The sequence below is a fragment of the Dermacentor silvarum genome, chromosome 11 (assembly GCF_013339745.2).
Source record: "Dermacentor silvarum isolate Dsil-2018 chromosome 11, BIME_Dsil_1.4, whole genome shotgun sequence".
NCBI lineage: Eukaryota > Metazoa > Arthropoda > Arachnida > Ixodida > Ixodidae > Dermacentor > Dermacentor silvarum.
Window position 1 is genome coordinate 104,861,946 of NC_051164.1, and position 13,030 is coordinate 104,874,975.

Below are 13,030 nucleotides of genomic sequence, written 5' to 3' on the forward strand. Positions count from 1 at the left end.
CTTTAGCGCCTTATCCATCCGCGTCGAACCATTATAAACCGTGATCAACCACACTCCGGCGGCGGCGTAGGGCGCGGCCGCGCAGGCCCTATCTTGAAAGCGATTTGCGATGTGTACAGAGTCCGCCGAGTGCTGATAGCTTCGTGTGAGCTGTGTTCTCGCCGCTTAGTTCGCTTTAAAGCGAGAGGCCGTGCGAAGGTCAATTCGCTCGCTGCTGGGGGCCCTATATCTTGAAAGCGATCGTCTTACGTGACGCAGGGATGGACGGATGGACAGATGGGTTTGCTCGTTGAGTTGGCATAGGAATGCTTACGCATTTAAAAGTGAAAGTTACGAGTTATACTTATTTTTATATCTGTCTCCGAGATTAGCATGAACGGATACGCCCCAAATACAAGAACTTGACGCGGTGCTGTTTCAACATGCGCGTATTTCGATACCTGCTGTAGAATTTGGCCACCGATAAGTATTCGGGCCTAACAGAAAACAGAAGTTCTCTTTTGCCAGCATTTCACCGATGTTTTCAAGACTCATTTTGCATTCGTTTTTCTGGACCTTGCTGCCTTCCACAGCGAGCCAGCAAGGTTTGGAGGATCCGATTATGTCGTGTTCTGACATTGTCTTTAGCGAGAGGCGGTGCTGTTCGGCGCTCCGTCGTCCTATTTGGAGATGTGAATTAGTGCCTTCATTCCTGCTGCGCCCTTCGGTAGTCACTTCTTTTTTCATAGATGCCTTGGAATACTACACGAGCTGCAAGCATACGCCGATCTATTATCTCCGATTACCAAGTCACACGCTAAGTACTTAAGAAACTATAATTCGCATGATGAAATTACAAGTAACTCAAACAAATTCAAGCAATCAATATTGGTTCAGTCACGAGCGCCCTGCCTCCATCGAATAACGATGGAAGCAGAACGCTGGTAACCCTTATTCCGATGATTGAATAACCACTGCCCAGTAATAGCAATAATATTAAAAACGGTTCCGGGATACTAATTTCTATATTGAGTCTGGCATTTGCGATACGCTAATACGTATATACAGGGTTCCTTGTCGTTTCCGTAAAACACGGTGTCATTTTTTCTTCTTGTTTTTCCTGATCTCGACTATCACGTTCCGCGAATTGCAAGTCGAGTCACAAACGCCAGTAATGAGTTGTCGCTCCTTGCTCCTGTTGCCTGTCAAGCTGTTTACACTAATGACTCTTATATTTCGTATTTATTCTATCTGCCAGGAGACTTCATGAATGCCTGTGCGCGAGAATATCTGTGGGTAAGAATCAGTGGAAAACGAATCAACCAAGCACCTTGCCTTTCATGATAACGTTTGTTTTTTGTTCTGTTTTTTTTTTTTTTTAAGTGCTGCCAGTCCGCGTTCTAGGCTTTAGGGGCGATACAAAACGCTAACGGCAAAATAGACTGAAAAAAGAATGTCGTGCAGTAACCATCAACGATGATTATCAGTGTAAGCGAATAGCACGAACGAACGTTTTCCTTGCCGAGCGCTTCGCTACCGCATTTTATTTATTCATTTCAAGTACGTTACAGGCCCACAGGGCATTGCAACATAGAAGCTGTAGCATAAAAGACACATAAAAGCTCACACGCAGTAGTATGTGCGTATCGATGATCTATTCAGTTGGCGTTCGGCTACGAACTCGTCAAGCCACTTCATTGTCTCAGAGCATGCACCCTTCCAAGACCGACCACCGACCATTGCAACAACGACCACCAACTGCCGACCACCAACTGCCAACCACCGACCAACCATGAAAGTGGGCGAAATAGGCAAAGTAAGCTATTCGCTTGAATAAAAGATCACACGCACAAGCCAAGCCATGAAATGGAGATCAATCGTACAATCTGTGCAAGTAAAAAAAAACGAAATAACGTGAAACAGCATAGTGTCAAAATTAGTTAATACGATCATTTTCGCCTTCTATTTTTCCCTTCTTTCCCCTTGGCTTTGCTTTCGGTTCGTTTTTCTAACATTGTTTTCTTCCTTAGTGCCTGCCTTTCATACTTTCATCTTTAATTCATTTTTGGCCCAATTATCGGGGCCATTTTTTCTTGCTTCTCAATTATTATTTTCTTTCCAACTGTTCAGCTTTTCATCAGGCTATGTTGACGCCTGTGGTGACGTAGGCCGCTTGACGCCTCGGACCTGAGTGCGACGTGAGAATCTTTCATTTCGTTTTCTTCTTTCTTCGCTTCCGGGCTTATTAAATGTTTCGTCTACCTGCTGCGCAAGTCCACGCTGGACACGCGGTCGGAGACGGCTCAGCTCAGGCGAGAGAACGCTCCCGAGATCACGTGACACTTCGGCAAACACCTGGGGAGTGATCGGCGAATGGCCGCCGATCGTAGCGCCGCCGATCGTCGCTTGCGTCCGCCCGACTCGGAGCAGAAAGCGTCCCGGAGAACTCGGCACGTCGCCGAATCCGTCACTCAGTCGCCAATGAGCCACGGCGGGAGCGCGCGCGCGGTTTCTCGAACCGCCATAGTCATGCAGTCATCGAACCACCGACCTCGCCCTCTCCTGGCGCGATTATCGTGGCTGTAACTTTTGAAGACCATCACTGCCACATTATATTTTCTCTCGGATTTCCCATCCAACGTGCTTCAACCTGCGCTTGTTTTACTGTGTGTGCCATCATGCCGTGCTGACCCAAGTGCCGATGGCTCGACATCTGTGAGTTTTGCTGTGTGACAATAAGTGGGCGTGCGTGTCCAAGGTGCTTGCTACGGAGAACTGCTGCCTCTTCACCTTTCACAGCTTTATTCTTCGCCGTGCCAATAACTTCGACAACATTGCGCGCAGCTTTATCTTCACTGTAGTCATCCCGACATTCCATCGTGGGCCTTGTCCTGAGGTTGATCCAGGACTGTTTTGTTCGGCACGTAGATACCACTGGCGCGGCTATATTTGCTCGTGAGGTACAATTTCGTCGATTACTTGGTTCGGCTGGGCGTCAAAGACATCGCACCCTTTCTCTCAGTATCTTCACGGCATCCCCAGCGAGACCGAGGCTAAGCCTACATCACGTTCCCGAATTATGACACAAATAGGTTGTGACGTGTGAAGTGTTTGGCCGCATGACGGCTCGGACGTGAGTGTGACGCGAAGTTCGTGACGAGTAGGTGTACTGTGCTCACGACCTGGGGGCGATCTCTTGCTCGCGTCGTTTCGCAAGCTTGTGACGTCGGCATAGGCGCTGAGCGCTTGTGCGCGCTTTCGTGGTGATGGCGTGGACTACGTGATTGTTTTGTGTGTGTGTGTCTCGCGAGAGGCAGCGAAGGCGTCCAAGCGTGGATAAAGACAACGCAGTGAAGGACCGTCGGATATGGAAGGAATCTGGATGGTGGCGACGCTTCTTGCAGCGTCTTGCGTGTCAGCGGCGTCAGCGGGATTTATTTTCCCAGCTTCGGTGAGTGCATGCGCTTTACGAACAAGCTGCCTTTTCGTCGTTCTTGAGAAGCGCTGAATGAATAGTGTGGCTCTCGTAATAATGTCTCGTACGAACGCGAACTTGGACAATTAACGGCAAAGAACCTGTTGCTATTGTCACGTTGTAGTGAAGTTGTAGTTTTCTGAAGCGAAGCACCTCACCAATGATGTAGCAGTTTAAATTACGAATGAGCGTCTCCTAGTTGCTGCAGCACGTAGCCGACAGCGCACACCAAACGTACACACACGTGGCGCAGGTGTTTCTGAGTCCCGTTGTATTTTGCTTGCTTCGCTTCGCGGAAAGACGAGTGAGCAGCCTATAGACTTTGATTACACAGCTCGGCATTTTTGTAGACTTGCCCTTTTTTGGCCAAATAAGGTGTACGGACTGCTCGTAGACAGGTAACTTTAAGAAATCAACTTCATTTTTTCTAATTGCATTCTGTAGGCTTCTAACAGCCTCCGTGTCTTCTTTTTTAATCTATTAACGTTACCCGACAAAAGTGCAATGCTGTAAGTCCACAGGCTGTTCACAAACACACTGTAGCTCTCATAGAAACTTCCCACGCTTTACACATACTGTTTACAATAAATTTGTGATGTAGTTGCAAACGCAATTATTGTTTTAAGACGCTTAACTTAAATCGTTGTGGTAGCGACGTTGTTGGTACTTCATCCGTAATGTTCGAGTAGTTGCACTGGCCAGTGCATGATACGAATGAATAGGTTTAACGCTTCCTTAGACATCCCCCCACTTCAAAATTTCATACCTTTCAATCATAACGTTGGTTTCGACCATTTGTAGCATTTCTGTCACAGTTCAAGTTGCAGAGACACGCTATTCGCATGATGACAATATGCACCAAGTTGTCAGGACCTTCGATGACTAATTTTTTCTCAGTAGTGCTCATTGTTGTTTATGACCACTTAGTAAACATACCAGCATCGTTTTCTTCAATTTAGGAGGGTCTACGCTACGACCATTTACTACGTGATAAACCGTTTAACTAATATAATCAGAGCTGCAGTGAAATTTATAAAAAGCACATTTCTACTTGATTATGTTCAGCACGACAGTACTGTTTTCCCACTATCATGACGGCAGATATTTGATTATCTAGATATTAACAGGCCTACTTAAATAACGCTTGCTGGTTTTGTATAGTAGCTATTACCGCACGCCCATGATCAATTGGGTTGTTTTAAGTACAATGTACAAGCTGACACCTTAGGATACAGCGAAAGCAATACAAATATTTTCAGTGTTAAGAAATTCTTGAATCAATGCATTGAAAACGGTCCAACTTTTCTTCGTACCTTCGCACCAGTATATTTGGAATCCGAAAGTAAATGCTGCTGTATGTTATAACCATACTCAAAATGTTCGTTCTTTTTTTTTTTTTCTCGACACGAAAGTAATGTTTTCAAGATGGTAGCAGTTACGCACCGACGTTCACACCAAATACGTCAGTGCATGCGTTCTATTTATCCCGAAGAAGCCTGTTCGTGCTCGATATAAAAATGTGCTATGCCCCAGGAACATGTTTCAGTTTCGTAAATATGAAAACCTGGTTTTCTCCTTTGTAGTACAGCCTAACCAATATAATTATGCCGCTTCTATGTCCCGACCCTACAGCAACGCAAGGCGGCAGATGGACTATTCGATGACGAAGGCATCCCAGGTAGGCACAATGCCGATTCATTATGCCTAAATACTTTTAAGAGAGCATTTAGAACGAACACCTTTTGCTATGTAGCAATGCATGAGTAACTAAAGCGTGGTTGTAGGTTTGGTACAAACACACAATAATCTTTAAACACTGGGAGTGCAGCTACACAATGGTGGCCTTTTCAAGTCAACCCTGTACTTGTTTCCTATATATCGGAGGCTTCAACGACGCTGTTCGCATGGGTTGAAGAGATTATGCGCTTAAGCTATACTCTTGCGATACTAATTTATACATTATTACAGCATGCACATTCATGTTCTTCATTCTGCTTTATCAGTTGTTGAGTGCAGAGAACCACTTCACCGGCATTCGTAGCAGTAATACATGAAACCGAGATCTAGTTGGTGATTCATCACGCCAACATCACGGGACTGTGTAGTTATATTTATATACAGATTGTCGTGCTCTAGTTCACTCTGCGCATAAGTACACACTCGCTGCAAGTAGCTTTGGCCTTTTTAGTAATGGCATAAAGGCTTTCCGAATACATGTTTGATTGCTGTCATTTATCCATGCTTTCTTCAGTACTTGCAGTTTGGAATGGTATCCGCCTCGGCCGTTTGACGCACAGCAATATTTTTTTTTTTTTTGCCACTTTCGCAGAAGAAGCTCTGTACTACGAAACCATCCAGCCGACGGTAAAGTCGGGGAAAGACAAGCAGCAGTTTGCCCCCAGTGAGTTAACGCTGCCGCAACTTTTTTTGTTTTTCTTTTCTCAACAAGAGACTCAAGAGAAACCAAGGAGCTTGACTAGATGAGCGTCCGCTTAGCTACCTTAGCGGTGGAGGGAGTATATAACATGGCTTCCATGGTCAGCCAACGATCACATCAAGGCTTTGGCAATGTGCTAGCGCATCGGAAATGTAACGTATTTGTGAGCTCAATAGGGTGTTTGCGAAATACTGGAAGTAGGCTCCTCCACACTATTAGCTTGCCCAAACACAAGATGGCCGACCTCCCGCTCACGGCATTATCGCCTGCGAGGAGGAGATGACAGCCTGTAAGGAGGAGATGGTGGCACGAATGGCGGCACCAGCTGGTGCGTTCCTGCTTTATTTTTACTTCTAGAGCAACGTCCGCCATCTTGGAGTGACTGACAGTGGTATAGAAAAAGGAATGTCGCTGTCCCTCCTGTGAACCTCCCTCTTGTTTTGAAATCCGTCATCTTAGGTGGGTCAAAGGAAATGTGTGTGAAAGCCCACGGGCTAATTTTTGTATATCACTCATTTACGGCTAGAAGTATACTGGTGGCACGCGTCACCTTGACTTTTCCGTCGATGGCAGCATGGTTGCTGCGTTCCTGTTTCGAAAGTATAATTTATCGGTGCTGCTTCTTGGCGCTCGTGGTTTGAAATAATTCTCACTCCTGTCATTTGACACCCAGTTATATTTTGTTACTTTCGCAGGCCAGGGTTCGTTCTACGAAACCATCAAGCGAGCGGGAAAATCCGGCAAAGACAGGCAGCACTTCATTCACAGTAAGTTCGTCCGAGCATTTTGTCCACAACAGATTAACCACACTAGCGCCCTGTTATTTTTACCGTACCCTGGCAAAGGCAGATAGAATCACAGAAATCAGAATGCGTTGTGTGGATTCTTGACCAGAAGAACAAGGCGTAAAGAAAACATGCGCACAAGAGAAACGACATGGTCAACACAAACCCAGACTATCAACCAATGTGGAGAGAGGGGCGGAGGGGGGGGGGGGGAGGAGTGTGGCGGAGGCCGCGCCGACTCAGGCAATTATAAGCACTACGTGTTCGCACTCGAATGGTGTCGGTTCAGGCATGCCAGTGCTTTGTGAAGGATAGCCCAAGCCTGCAGCATGCAAGTGCTACCGCCACTATTCATCCGCCACTCCTCGATGATAAGGTACGCTTCTTCATTACTTTTCGCGATTGCAAAAAAAAATAAAAAGCGAAAAGCGATTGCAAATACATGGGAATTTGATAAATGACTCCGGATATGGCATTCTAAAAACTTGTTAGCACGTCCTACATATCATTGGTCTTCTTTTCCCATTCAACTGTTCTTTCTCTGTGCGACATCAAATGAACATGAAAAGCCAGGCGTTCTTATGCTTTTGTCTGTTAACTTCCATTCACGTCGCATACTTCATTAAAAGAGAACGTAGTACCCTCTTTTCCAATCCTCATGTCGAGTAGATTCCGCAGGTACGTTTTGATCACGCATCATAAATGGTGGAGAAGTCAGATTTCAGCAACTAGCTTATCTCATTTGGCAGTATTACATCAATTGCAGTTCGACTAGCTATTAGAACAGGGGAGCAAGGTAACACACGTACTACACAGAGAAATGGACAGAGACGAGCGTTTGTGTATGTGTAAACTTGAGTCCCTCTTCTAATATATTTGTTTCAACAACTAGCTTCCCAACAAGAAGTTCGATTAGATTCCGGTATCTAGGTGACATTGCATTGCTTAACTTTTTTTTAATAGTCGAATAGACAAAGAAAGTCACGACACACCAAACAAACTACCCCAAAAAGAACCTGCAAGCAAGCTTCTCCACATTTCGTTACGATCTATGTGTAGGCCAATAGGTATTGCGGAAAAGTACGCCAGCGAAATTCTACGTTCGTGTGTCTTTTGCGCCGGAACCGATGCCAAGCAACTGAAAGTTTCCACCGTAGAAAAATTTTCTCCTGCCTGATCACAAAATAATAGAGCATTCCCGAGAACCACATAGAGTATATAACAAAGCAAGCCGGGAGTGATTGTATACGCCTCAAAAAAAAAAAAAAAGTACAAGCAATACTTCCACGTGCGTGAGTTCCGGTTTGTTAATAATGTGCTGCCAGTGGTTCCTAGAATGAAAGCTATAGGACGTATTTTGTATATGTGGCTCCCAGCAGGGTTGCGATGGGGCATTCATCCACTTGTGAGCGTTATATGGTCAAGCTTCGTTATTGCGAAGCCGCATCCGACACAAAAATGCCTTCGTTATATCCGATATTCATCACAAACATATATTCCTTATTCCTTACAGGCTCATATCGGCAATAATAATACTATGTCTACTTCGTTATACGCGGTAAAAGTTTTATATCCGTGTTTGTTATGTCGAGGTTAGATTGTATTTGTCTCTTCTCCAATTTCCGTAAGGAAACTACGTGATGCGAGAGACTGTCGTGTACTTTGAAACAGCGAGGAAGACGACTTAAGCACTAAGAGAAGGACACATGTAGGACGAGCGCTGTGTAACAACTTCAGTTTATAAAGAACACACAAAAGGAAAACCCCACCTATGCACGCGTGTCAATACAGGAAATAGACCAGCACGCAATTGCGCTCACAATCTAACAAAGAGCTAGGAGGTTTCGATATTCTGTCGTATGCGCGTAAATACCGATAAATGCGCCTTTTAAATACGTATTTAGGACCTTATTGGTTACACGCTATATATGACTACGGAAGCTTCCTAAAGGACACACGCTAACACATTATTTCAGGATCGAGTTATTAAAGAGAAAGGCGAGGATAACCAGAACTTAACAATAAGCTCCTCAATACAATGGCAACGCATTGATCGGTTAAACTATGACCTAGCTACCGGGCGTTCGTCCAATGACAACTATACGCGCATTCTAATACTGGGAACGATTGCATTGAGACCTGCGGATATCGCATAGAGCTCGAAATGTTGCGAAGATAGTGTTATAGACAACGTACGGTGGGTGTGTGTTACCCACATATCCACGCTCCCCGTCGTTTTGATACAACTGGGCAGTATCAACACCACCTAGATAGCACAAGTTCTGGGTACTCCGATCCATGATGTCATACTGCCTTGCCCGAGTGCCATAGAATCTAATGCGGACGCTCTCAAGTAAGCAACGGTGAATTTGACGTCACCGCTTTCGTCGCGCCAGGCTTTACAATGGAAATTCTGGGAATGACGTCACAAAGTGGAGTGGACAGGCCTTCTGCTATCTAGGTGGCGTTGCCAGTGTGCAAGCCAAGTCGAACTGTTTTCTCTTCTCTCAGAACGTCTCGCGTCGGCGTTGCGCAAGCAGTCCAGCCGAAGCTCCGCGAACATCTGCGGCTGATGTAGCTAGCAGAACGCCGTTCGAGTATTTCGGACCACCTGCGCAGGAAAGTATCCGAAAACTCCTCGTGGGTCGTATTTTACGAATGTGGGCGTGTTGGGTGTTTACGACGCTAGCGTGAAACCGATACCTTCGAGTCCCTTGTTAAATTGTTGCAGGAAGTTAGCTCCCCTTTTCACGTTCTAGGTGAGCGCCGACGTGAGTTCGGCGAGAGCATCTGTAGCCACACAAACGCATGCAACCACACCCACACACACGAGGCAAACAAGGTTGACGTTGTGCCGTTCCAAAGCGTGGTACTAATTGGCAATAAAGGCTAATGCAGTCGACTAGGGTTTTCCGTTGGGCTTCTGCGAACCGAGCGAACACATGTTCGAACGTTTTACTGGAGGGGTTAGGTGTATGGAAGAGGTGGCAGAACGCAAGAGCAACACAGACCTGTGCCGTGTTTGTGTGTCGTACGTGTTTGTTTGTTTGTTTGTTTGTTTGTTTGTTTGTTTGTTTGTTTGTTTGTTTGTTTGTTTGTGTAAGTGAGAGTTGCGCGCGCTTGGGGACACCCTTTGACGACGAATTGGCGTTCATGTGTTGGTTCGAGCTTACCGCACAAATAACGCAGCAAATGAATTGGAAAGTGACGATGTAATGTCCCATGTGCGAATATCCTAATAATGTTTCTTTTTGTCTGTTTCTTTATAACGTTGAATTTTATAATGAGCCGCGTGCGTGATTTGGTGTTGGGCTACACTATAAAATAAAATAGTGTTCTTGTTTCAGGCGGCTCTGCTGCCGAGAGGCTGACCTATGCAACGAAGCAAACATTTAGGCTTACACGTTAGCTTCTAAGTGAACTTGTTTACGAACACAGACTGCACTGCGGCGCGGCACAACGCAATGAAGAAAGAAGGACTTTTTTCTAGGGTCGCATTGCTCAAGAAATAAACAAACATTTAATGGGCACCTGTTGTACAACTTACAGGCACTTATTCATACTGTCATAACTTCTTTCTTTCTTTCTTTTTCGGTAGTTTTCTTCATTTCTTTCTTTTTAAGACGCTCTGCAAGAACGCTATCTGCCTTCCTAATCAACTGCGTGCCCATTTCCACCCTTAATGAGAGACAAATTCAGATAGGATAAAGAATGGGATGAAGTTTGAACATGTTCAACTTATAGGCTGAAACTAGTATAAAGACACAAATAGAGAGAAATTACATGCGAAAGGCAAGGAACGTTAACCGGAAGACATACATCTAGTTGGCTACCCGGCATTGGGGGAAAATGCGTCGACTCTTGTGGGCCAGTAGCCTGCTTATTGTTGAGAAGTTTTAATGAAGCAGCGTTGCTAGCCGTGCTTTAACACGATGAGTACTTAGATCGATTCACAGCGGTTAGCGGCAAATACACGCGCTGAAGTAAAGGGCTCCTGAATTATTTTCACACGAACGCTCCCGCATGACATTCGCAAAGGAATCCGGCTGCTGTGGCTGGAAATCTAAATCCCCATCTCGGGCGCTCACCAGCGAAATGCCAGTGATGCGCTTCTGTGGCGGTTCGTCATCAAGTCTCCAAGAAAATGCTTAGATACTGTCATGGGGCGATTTATCCCTAGAAAATGATTCAGGTGTATATTGCCGGTTCCTAAAACAGTGCTTTGAAAGGAATTCCGAAAATTGTTCCGTCTTGAGCAAGTTGCATGTTATCTTTCCTTGAGTATAGCTTAGGTGTTCCCTTTTATATCGGTGCAAACTGTACATTTTGGCTTACTCATGCCTGTTTTTTTTTTTTTTTTAACCGAGTGCAGCACTCTTCATGAAGCCTGCGCCGACGCTGCCACCGCCGCTGTGGAGACCACCACACCACAGGGATGCGGTATTGCTGCCCTACATTCCTCTTATGGGAGGGTACAACCGCGGTCACGCCCCCTGGAGACAACCGGGAGCTCTGAGCCGAGGATTTCCGCCTCAGCAGGGAGTGGAACCACTGAGTGGACTGTACGACGGCAATACTCTCAATGACGAGCCTGACACAATCAATTCTAACGTGCCGCCGTTGTGGCCAGGTACGTATCGTGTCCCGTTTGCGCTTCATTCGCTTAGTTATTATACACCATCTTGGTTTTGAAAAAGTAAGTCCCCTGGAAACTTCTACTTTCTCCCTCTGAAATCATTCGTTAATTTAACAGGCAAATAAGACATTCGGCTGAGAGAAGCAGGTGGCCGGAAGAGTCTTCAGATGCAGGCAGAATAGGCACAATTTCTTGAAATAAAGAGCCTATAGGTGGTTGCGTTCACATGCAGCTAGTCGCTTGTGCTCAGGCAAGTGAATTAGCATGAGTGCCGGGAGAATTTTACCCGATATAGTGGTATAATGATACCTATGTCATGAGACGAGAGGCGCCTTCCTACCCTTCGCTTATGTAACAACAGAAGTAAGAACATATCGGCTGCTAATGCGTGGAGTCATAGTTTACATGTAGTTATCAGCCGTGCCATACACACATTGATTCTCAGAGATTTTGTAGTTTCGGAAACTCAGTCTCACGAACAACGGTTTCCAGTTTCCAATGACAGTTAGGGAAGAGTTGGGTATTCGATCATTACCCTACATGGGTAATGAATGCAAGAAAAGTGCTAATTTAGACACTAAATAGGGTATCTCCATGTGCAGTCGCTCTGCCCAGCTTTTCTTGCGTCACGCAATTACGTGTCTTTCTCGTCATCGTCGCTTAATTCTTTGACATTTGACCAGTCTCACGACGAATCGTCTTTCTTGCCAGGGGATCAGATAGGCGGCTAGCACGCGGAAGCGCTCGCGCTATTAGACGCGATGCTATCTTCCAACTTGCGATGGCTTCGAATCGAACATTATTTCGTCGCAACCACGTTATTTTTAAACCACAATAACCTGAAATTTAAACTTACGCAGATCCGAACAGGGTTCACCCGATGTCCGGTAGCTTCGAATGGCCCTTGCCACACTTCAGCCGGCTGCACTGGACGCCAGTACTGACCAACCTTTGGGACTCTCACCCTAGTTCCGGCACGGGCCACGTGGACAGGCCGGTCGTCATCAAACCCAAGCCTGTAACAAAGTCGACGCGCAGACCAGAAGCCGGGACTGGAGAGGAGCCCGAACCCAAGTTTGTAGAAACAATCCTCACGCACCCTACGGAAAACCCCATTGAACACCCTACAGAATGGACTGTGGACGTCCCCTTCGAGTGGCCGCTACACAAGCCTGGTACAGAGACGACTGTGGAGCCTGAAGACAAGCCACAGGTGGGGCCCGTCCCGGAGCCGCATGATAACAGCGCAGTAGGATTCGCGACGGAGGAGGTGGGCGATAACGAACCATCAAGCGGTTCCGTTCCATCGGTCGGGTCAGGGCAACCCGAAAGCGCTAACGTTCTACCTGTGTCTTCGGGCTCGGTCATCAGCACCTTCAAATTTCCTGGGCCACCCTCCGAAGAGGCGACGGGCTCGAAGACTGAACGTGAAGGAACCGCGCTACCTCAATCAGTACCGGGAGAACACACGCACGCTCCTGGTAACAAAGAAAAAACCTCTGCACCCAAGACGACAAAAAAGAGTCATCATCATCATCCGCCTCCCGTAACCGCTTCCCGCCCGCACCCTGAGAAGGAAATGTCCGATACCGAAGTAATGAAAGGTGAGCTTCTCTGACCTACCGTAGATTTATAAAGGACAAGGGGCAAAAAAAAAAGAAAAAAAAAACTGACCAATTTCATTGATTACACAGAAATATGGAGACTTAAAGTTATCA

The 13,030-nt window shown here is 46.1% G+C and overlaps 1 protein-coding gene across 3 annotated transcripts in view; it reads left to right on the forward strand.

The window, feature by feature from the left end:
- The first annotated feature begins 2,333 nt into the window (after window positions 1-2,333).
- The window catches only part of LOC119434100 (A disintegrin and metalloproteinase with thrombospondin motifs 7), a 40,788-nt gene continuing 30,091 nt past the window's right edge, over window positions 2,334-13,030 (forward strand). Inside the window, exons 1-6 of one of the 3 annotated variants that reach the window (XM_037701414.2) lie at window positions 2,334-3,430; window positions 5,087-5,132; window positions 5,784-5,855; window positions 6,587-6,658; window positions 11,049-11,306; window positions 12,173-12,916. In XM_037701414.2, the coding sequence (XP_037557342.1) occupies window positions 3,347-3,430; window positions 5,087-5,132; window positions 5,784-5,855; window positions 6,587-6,658; window positions 11,049-11,306; window positions 12,173-12,916 (1,276 nt within the window). In that variant the 5' untranslated portion in view covers window positions 2,334-3,346. The remainder of the gene's footprint in view (window positions 3,431-5,086; window positions 5,133-5,783; window positions 5,856-6,586; window positions 6,659-11,048; window positions 11,307-12,172; window positions 12,917-13,030) is intronic. The other 2 variants (XM_049658573.1, XM_037701415.2) reach the window with 2 other exon arrangements.